The sequence below is a fragment of the Lonchura striata genome, chromosome 28, assembly GCF_046129695.1.
Source record: "Lonchura striata isolate bLonStr1 chromosome 28, bLonStr1.mat, whole genome shotgun sequence".
Lineage (NCBI taxonomy): Eukaryota > Metazoa > Chordata > Aves > Passeriformes > Estrildidae > Lonchura > Lonchura striata.
The window spans coordinates 2,726,767-2,735,025 of NC_134630.1; the positions used below are offsets into that span (position 1 = coordinate 2,726,767).

The following is an 8,259-nucleotide window of genomic DNA, read 5'->3' on the forward strand; positions in this document are numbered from 1 at the left end:
GGCTTTCCCTAAATGTGACTCTGCAACTTCACCCCCAGCTTGAGCTCCTGCCCATCTGCTCCGCAGGGAGAGGCTGGTTTTACACAGATGCCTCATCTCATCTTTGATCTCTTTTGATTTGGTTCTTTCCCCCCACCACCCCCACAGCAGGGTCAGGGATGCAGATGGAGCTGCCTCCTTCCCCCTGCTGCCACGAGCAGAGCCAGGCTGGCTGAGCAGGGAGGGCAGTGCAGGGACATTCCCCCTCTGAATCCCCTGTCCCTGTTTGGCATGGCAGTGACAGCGTGGCCCTGCTGCAGCCCTGCACAGCCCCTGCTCCATCTCTTGCAGAAGGAATTCCTCAGGTTTACTACTTTGGTCCCTGTGGGAAGTACAATGCCATGGTGTTGGAGCTGCTCGGACCCAGCCTGGAAGATCTCTTTGATCTGTGTGATCGGACCTTCACGCTCAAGACCGTCCTGATGATCGCGATCCAGCTGGTGAGTGCAGCCCCTGCACAGCTCCCATGCAGCCCTGCACGGTTCCCATGCAGCCTTGCACGGCTCCCCTGCAGCCCTGCACAGCTCCCATGCAGCCCTGCACGGCTCCCATGCAGCCTTGCACGGCTCCCCTGCAGCCCTGCACGGCTGCCCTGGCACCCTGCACGGGTGCCCTGCAGCCCTGGGGAGCAGGGGGTGTGTGGGCACCGTGGGTAGGCAGCATGGGCATCCCACAGGGAATGGGTGGAAGATGCTGGCACAACCCAGCCTGGCTGTCCCATACCTCCCCGCTCCCTGCTGAGGGAGAGCTCTTCACCCCTTCACAGCCCCTCTGAGCCAGACAAGAATCTCTGTGAGCCCGGAGCACCTCAGTGTGTGCCCAGGGTGCAGCTGGCCTGGGGCTGTGTCCCATGGTGGGAAGGAGCTGATGTGTCCGTGCTTGGGGCTGGGGCCAGCTGAGGGGAGCAGGGTCCGGGGCAGGAGCCTGCAGGACACAGGGTGGGTGTCTGCCCTGGCACTGACACCTCCTTCTGCCCCAGATCACACGGATGGAGTACGTCCACACCAAAAGCCTGATCTACAGAGATGTCAAGCCAGAGAACTTCCTGGTGGGGCGGCCGGGCAGCAAGCGGCAGCACACCATCCACATCATCGATTTTGGCCTGGCCAAAGAGTATATTGACCCCGAGACCAAAAAACACATCCCCTACCGAGAGCACAAGAGCCTGACAGGGACAGCGCGTTACATGAGCATCAACACCCACCTGGGGAAAGGTGTGTGGGCACGGCAAGCCAGCCCTGCCTGTGGCTGAAGGGAGGGACTGCAGGGCAGGGGTGCAGAGGTGGGGCTGGGGACAAGCTGCCTCTCCTGCTCGTCAGGGTGCCGGCAGGACACTTGGGGTGCTGCAGCATCTGGAGCTGTAGTGGGAACTGACCCACGTCTCTTTCTCCGTGCAGAACAAAGCCGCAGGGACGACCTGGAAGCATTAGGGCACATGTTTATGTACTTCCTCCGTGGGAGCCTTCCTTGGCAAGGCCTCAAGGTAACTGCCAGCTCCTGCTGCCCCTGGGCATGGCTTCCTGTGGGTGTGGCTCTGCCTGGGGAGGGGGAAGGTTTGGCCCCTGGGGTGTTGGAGGGCTAGCGCCCCACCAGCTCTGAGCTCCATGCCAGGCCCTTGCAGTGCTGAGCAGCTGCTGTGTCCCCCCAGCTGCTCTCACAGTAGCTGTCCTGGAAACCCTGGGGTTTGTCCTCCAGACCTGCCCGGGGAGGGAGTTACTTGAGAAAGGGAGTCCAAGAAATCATACACAGTGTGACAGCCCAGGGCAGTGCCTGACTGTGCTGACCCCCCTTGTCCCCACCAGGCCGACACACTAAAGGAGAGGTACCAGAAGATCGGTGACACCAAAAGAGCCACCCCGGTGGAGGTGCTCTGTGAGAACTTCCCAGGTGAGAGCAGTGCCCAGCCCAGCCCCCAGCCCCGAGCCCCCTGTGCGCTGTCCCCTGAGCCCCCGTGTCCCCGCAGAGGAGATGGCCACCTACCTGCGCTACGTGCGGCGCCTGGATTTCTTCGAGAAGCCCGACTACGACTACCTGAGGAAGCTCTTCACAGACTTGTTCGAGAGGAACGGTTACGTGTTCGACTACGAATACGACTGGGCAGGGAAACCCCTGGTGAGAGCTCAGGGCCTGGGGGCAGAGGGTGAGGCACCCCAGGCAGCAGGGGCAGCAGCCAGGGAGGAGACGGCTCTCAGCCATCCCTGCCACACACTGTCCAGGGGACCAGCTCCACCTCCTCACCAGTCACCAACTCCAGGGCTGTGACATGGGAATTTGAGGCTCTTGGAGCAAAGGGAACCCCAGCAGCCAAGCTGGCACCTCACTTTCTGCCATGGTGCATTCCTCGGGCTCGCTGCAGCCTGATACCAAGCCTGGCACTGCTGGGGCAGGGGTAGGGACAGTGATCAGGCCCCGGTTCTGGGGGGTTTTGGATGTTTGGCCAGAGGTTGGATCTGTCTGCGGGGTGTTGGGAGGGCTCGGTGCTGCACTGACATTGTCCTTTGTGCCCCCAGCCCACCCCCATTGGCACGATGCACAGCGAGGTGCAGGTGCAGCCCCCGAACAGAGACAAAGCACAGCCACACACCAAACACCAGGTGAGCAATGGCAGGGCCTGGCTGGGGCACGGGGCTGGGCAGCTCGGGCTGCAGCTCCAGGGACATGGAGCCCAGCAGGGATGTTGGCAGGGGCTGTAACATGGTTTTCCCTCAGTGCTGTCTCTGGGAGGAGTTCCTTCCCACAGCTCTGGGTCTGTGGCGTGCCAGGGGCCCAGGGCAATGTTCTGTGGCCCGGCAGAAGAGGGAGGAAGCACTGTGGGGGCTGTGGAATGACTGGGGGGTGCCAGGCCTGGACATCAGCTGGTGAGGGGCAGGGTCCAGCCTGGGGTGTGGGGGAGGGCTTGGTGCAGGCTGAGCCACCTCTGCTAAGGACACTGTCCCCGTGGGGTGACTCACTGCTCTGCTTGTGATGCCCTTCCATCGATGGGACAGTGACATGGGACAGGGGAGGGCAGGATTGGTGGTGCAGCTTGGCAGCATTTTGCCCCATGCTGGGGCTGCCTTGGTTCTGGGAGTGGGCAGGGCACAGGGAGCCCAGCCCGGGGCAGGGGTCGGGCAGTGTGGGACAGGGGCCAGGCTGCTCAGAACTGCTCCAGTGCTGTGGCCTGTCCTGCCCTGGTGCAGGACACGTATCTCTGGCACTGCTGCCACCAAGAGCAAACCTCATGTGTTTTCCAGCAGTCCTGTACAAACCCTCATCCTCCCAAACCTTCTTGGGGGCAGAGCACCTGCAAAGGGGCTGGAGCAGGGGGTGCAACGCTCTCTCCTCCCCAGGCTGCTCCTGCCCAGCAAAGGGAGCCTGGCACAGCCCCTGCTCTCACTGGCAGAGCTTCTTTAGGGAGGGGGGAACATGTTCAAATCACCTCTGGCTCATTTCTGGGAACTCACTCCCAGTAAGGTCTGCTCTGTGCCTGCAGCACCAGGAGAATGCCATGCTGGACATCCCTTGTCCAGAGCAGGGGCAAGAGCAAAGCACAGAGCTCCTGGAGCATGGGAGCAGTGTCCAGCCAGGGGACACAGGATGTCCCTGCAGCTGTGGGGCCGTGCCGTGCTCACCAGGGGAGGGTTTGGCCCAGCTCGTGCCACACGGGCCCTGCCACGCGCCGCGGCGTCCTGGGGATGCGGCGTCACCTGGGCCTGGCTGCAGCTGCAGCTCTGCTCCCAGCCCGCTCCCAAACACGGCCAGCAGCCCTGCTGGAGCTGGCCCTGCTCCGTGGGGTGGCCCTGCGTGGGGCTGGCCGTGGGGGTGTGTGTGTAGGTGGCAGGGGGACACAGACCCCCACTGTCACCGCAGGGACCGCTCTGGGAGCCGCCGGGACGGTGCTGCACGGGTGCCCTCCGCAATCAGCAACTCGAGCTGCTCCGGTCATGTTTTTGCTTTTGCATGTCTTATTTTCTCGACTCCCTTTGCCACTCTTCCCACCTCTTCCCTCCACTTCTCCCTTCTCTTCCCCATTCTCCCTCTTTTCTTTTGTTTCTTTTCATTCTGTTCCTCCTGCCTGTCGCGAGCAGCCGCCCGAGGGGACGGAGTTGTGGGATCCTCAGGCCGGTGGGCAGCCTGCCGAGGAGCCTTTGGGAGCTCACCTGGCAGCCGGCAGGCTCGGGGGGTCCGTCCAGGTACACGAAACCACGAAACCACGCGCCTGGGGCAGGGGCGGGCGCGGGAGGGAGCGGAGCCACCCTGGGCCTCGTGGCCGCCCGCGGAGCCGGGATCAGCCCCGCTCCCCCGCCCCGGGACCGCGCAGCCCGGGGTCCTGCCCCGGCTGCAGCACGTCCTGCCTGTCCCTGCGGTGCCACGGGATGCTCACGGCTCGCAGGCGAGGCTGGGGCTGCTTCCCACGGGCTGCTGGGCTCCCGTGGTGCTGCCAGGGGGATTAGAGGGCAGCTGGAGATGATGGATGGATAGATAGATGGATGGATGGATGGAGGGAGGGATGGATGGATGGATGGAAAATGTTCAAATTGAAGGATGGAAGGATGGACAGATGAATGGATGGATGATGGATGGATGACTGATGACGGATGGATGAAGGGATGGATGCATGGATGGATGGATGGATAGCACACTGCAGCATGGCAGCTGCGTGGGCATCGCTCTGCCCCCAGTGCTGCTCTTCTGAGCAGGGACTTCCCTGTGCCTCCTTGACTGGAGCCCTGGCTCCAAGCCCTGCTTCTCCCTTCCCGGGCACTCCTTGGCCGTGTCCCCCGCCGTGGCCCTGCCTCGGCCCTGTGCTGGCGCCGTCGGCCCCGTGCTCGCCGCCTCCTGCCGCTGCCGCTCAGCCCTGCCTTGGCCTGGGGGTCCCTCCCGCATGGATGGTGGGACATCCATGCCGGGTCCCCCTGGCTGGGCCTGCGCCGCTTCCTCTGTCTCTGCTTCCGTCCCCGCCGCTCCTGCTCGTTCCTGCTGCTCCACGGCGACTCTGCTGCTGCTCGGCCCCAGGCCTGGGCACAGCTCCCGCTGTTGCCATCACGGGGCCGGGCACTCCGTGGTGCCAGGCAGGCCGTGGGGCCGGGCACTCTGAGGGCCCAGCTCATTCTCTGCCTCGCTCCTCCTGTCCCCTTCCTCCTCCCACTCCTGCTCTGCAAACCCTCCCACCGTGCTCCGCCTGGGTTGGGCGCTGCGGGGTGATGCGCAGGGGTCTCTGTGCTGGTGTCAGGGGCTGGAGCCTGACACGGCTCTGCTGGCTGGGCACTGGCTGTCGGGTGGCAGCTCCTCCAAGGGGCTGGGGAAGGCCAAGGGTCCTCGCCGGGGCCGAGCAGCTTGGAGAGTGTTTGGCCTGTGCATCCCCAGGGAGCTCCTGGCTTTGCCTGTGGGCAGCAGGCCCAGGATGGCGGTTCAGGCACCTCCCAGTTGCCTTGGATGTCCTCCTGGCCCTGGCACTGTGGCTGACCCTGCTGCCCTGGTGAGTGCGCAGGAGCTCAGGGATGCCTGAGCCCTCAGGGTAGGCACTGGGCTGAGTCTTGGTGCTGGAAAGCAGAAGTCGTGTCCAGATGCTCAGCTTGGGAAGGGCTCCTTGGAGCTGTCACCTTTCCCAAGCCCTGTCTCTCACCCACAGTGGAGCTGGCTGCCAGCAAGCCCCTCTCCTGGTGCAGGGGCTCCCAGGAGCTGGGATCCTTCCAGGGGCATTCTGAGGGCGCAGAGCTCTCTGTGCACTGGGGCTCTTGGGGAGGGCTCAGCACCAAGGCCGAACACTGCGCTCTGGGTGAGGGCACCGTCCTGCCACGAAGGGCACCTCGGTGCTCCCGGGCATAGCTGGGTGGTCTCCTGGGTGGCTCCTGTGCCTGCCAGGAGGGGAAGGGCTGCAGACCCCCAGGCTGCCCCTGCTGACACTCGTCTCCCCCCAGGTGATGAGCTCCACCAATGGAGAGCTGAACACAGATGACCCGACGGCAGGACATTCGAACGCCCCCATCACAGCCCCCACCGAGGTGGAGGTGACAGACGATACAAAGTAAGGCCCCAGCCCTGCTGCCCCTCGCCAGTGCTGGGCTGGAGGAGGGGTCAGCAGCTGCCCCAGGATGCCTTGTCCAGTGCCCTCGGGGAGCAGCAGCCCAGCTGTCCCCTGGCACCTGTAAGGGGTGTTCCTGCAGGGCCACCACCCCGACCCTTCCCATCTCACCTTGCCCAAGGCTCCTGCACAGATGCATCCTGCACGGATGGATCTGGGACTCCTCTGGAGTCCCTGCCTGGCCCTTGGTGCCATTTGCTGTGGCAGGTGTCACTTTTGGTGGCTGTTGTGTTCCCAGTCCAGCCCCTGCCATGCACCGGGCGCTGTACTCGGTGGAGCAGCTCTGCCCGCGTGGGGCTCACCAAGGCACCGAGGAGTTTCTGTCCTCCCTGACCCCGCGGCTGCTGCGCCTTCCATGCCGTGGCCCCGCGGCTGACGGGTCCCCTCTGTCCCCAGGTGCTGCTGTTTCTTCAAGAGAAGGAAGAGGAAAACCACCAAGCGTCGCAAGTGAGCTGCCGGGGCCGGGCGGAGCGGCGAGCGATGGCTCCTCTCCTCTGGCCGCGGCTGGATCTCCCCGCGGAGCCGGCGGCCCCTCGGGCTGGACGGGGCCGGGGCCGGGCCGGACGGGCTCCCCCAGCGCCCCACGCGCAGGTGGGGAGCGGGGCCTCCCCAAACTGCTTGTCCTTTCCTCCGCCACTCGTGGCCGTTTACTCGAACCAAGCCCAACTTCGCTGAAGTTCCTGCGTCCGTCAAACAGAAAAAAAAAAAGAAAAAGAGAAAAACCCACGGCGTCACTTGCTTTGAGTTTATAACCAGGCCGAAATGGGGATCAACTACAGACTCTGACCCGTCGCTGTCAGAAGAAGACGAAGACAATTTCAAGAGCAGTGGGCTAAGGAGGAATATTTTTTTTTCTGTTGCTTCTTTGTCTCTTAAGTTAATTTAAAGTGAGTCTCGGTGCAGAGTGCTGAGTCGTCAGTCTTTGACCGTCATCTTCAGTGTTACCGAATTCTGCTCTTCCTTCCGGCCCCGCCCCGCGTCCCCGCCGGGTCCCGCTCGGTCCCGCCGGCGGCGAGCGTCGGGCTCCGGCCCGGCCCGGGCGGGGAGAGCCGGGGGCGCGGGGGCGGGAGAGGAAACGCGTTTACAGTTCATTTACGATGCACTTTTGCGAGCAATACAGGCGCCGTCCGGTCCCGCCGAGAGCAGGTCCGAGACTCCCAGGGGCTGGGGGACACAGGGACAGGGACGGCCGAGACCAAAGGGACCCATGAATGGCGGTGGCAAAGCAGGGAGGGGAAGCAAAGCAGCCTCGTCTCTGGTGCTGCCATGTCTTGGGGCTGGATGTTTCCACAACAGCTGTAGGTGTGGGCAGGGCTTGATCGGCCTCGTGGTTTTACAGCCTGAGCCCCCGAGGCCCCGCGGCTGCTCCCGGGGGCCGGGCCGGGCGGTGAAGGGCAGCGGGCTGGAGCGGCTCTGCCAGCGTGGAATCCCCACCGTGGGGGGATTTTGCATCCCCCCGCTGTGGGACGCTCCCGGGCTGGGGGAATGCAGCTTTTGGAACTGACACACGGACACCCCCGCACCCCCGTGTTCCTCGCCACCCCCGGGGCACTGCAGCTCCCCACTGACTGACCCCGTGCGCTGTCGTGTGTATTGATCGTGACACTGGGGGGGGACACACACTTATCTTTACCAAAACCCTGTTGTTCTGCCCCAAGAGAAGGGGCTGAGGCTGTGCTGGGGGGGGCGGGGGAGGGATGGGACCATCTGTGGCCGCTTTGAAACATTTGTCCAAACTGACCATCTCGGAGGGCTGGAGATCCGGATTGTGGAGGGGCTGGGGGGGCGTGGGGTCTCCCACGGAGCCGTGCCCTCCCCACGGCCCCTCTTCATCCTAAATTCGGGATTGACCCCGGCTTTGGCTTGTCCGGGCTGCGGCCCCAGCTGCTGCTGCGTCCCTGGCCACGGCGGGAAGGGGACGTGCAACGTTTGACCTCGTGTCCCCAGCGAGGCGAACAAACCAATTTTAAAAATCGCCTTAAAATTTTCACTGGAAGTGGTCCCTTGTCAGCGCCTCGGCTCAGAGCAGCCCCGGCAGAGGCCGAAGAGGAGCCGCGGAGGGGGAGGGAAGGCGGCCCCGAGGGTGTGCCCGGAGTGCCCGGCTCCGAACGCACACCCTCGGCTGCCGGGGCCCGAGCCCGGGACCCTCTGTCCTT

At 64.1% G+C, this 8,259-nt stretch overlaps 1 protein-coding gene across 2 annotated transcripts in view; it reads left to right on the forward strand.

The window, feature by feature from the left end:
* Positions 1-7,007, forward strand: part of CSNK1G2 (casein kinase 1 gamma 2) — a 41,336-nt gene extending 34,329 nt beyond the window's left edge. The window contains exons 5-13 of one of the 2 annotated variants that reach the window (XM_021528248.3): positions 331-479; positions 1,019-1,253; positions 1,437-1,522; positions 1,842-1,926; positions 2,003-2,151; positions 2,550-2,633; positions 4,107-4,211; positions 5,940-6,046; positions 6,500-7,007. In XM_021528248.3, the coding sequence (XP_021383923.1) occupies positions 331-479; positions 1,019-1,253; positions 1,437-1,522; positions 1,842-1,926; positions 2,003-2,151; positions 2,550-2,633; positions 4,107-4,211; positions 5,940-6,046; positions 6,500-6,554 (1,055 nt within the window). In that variant the 3' untranslated portion in view covers positions 6,555-7,007. The remainder of the gene's footprint in view (positions 1-330; positions 480-1,018; positions 1,254-1,436; positions 1,523-1,841; positions 1,927-2,002; positions 2,152-2,549; positions 2,634-4,106; positions 4,212-5,939; positions 6,047-6,499) is intronic. The other variant, XM_021528249.3, reaches the window with a different exon arrangement.
* The last annotated feature ends 1,252 nt before the right edge of the window (positions 7,008-8,259 follow it).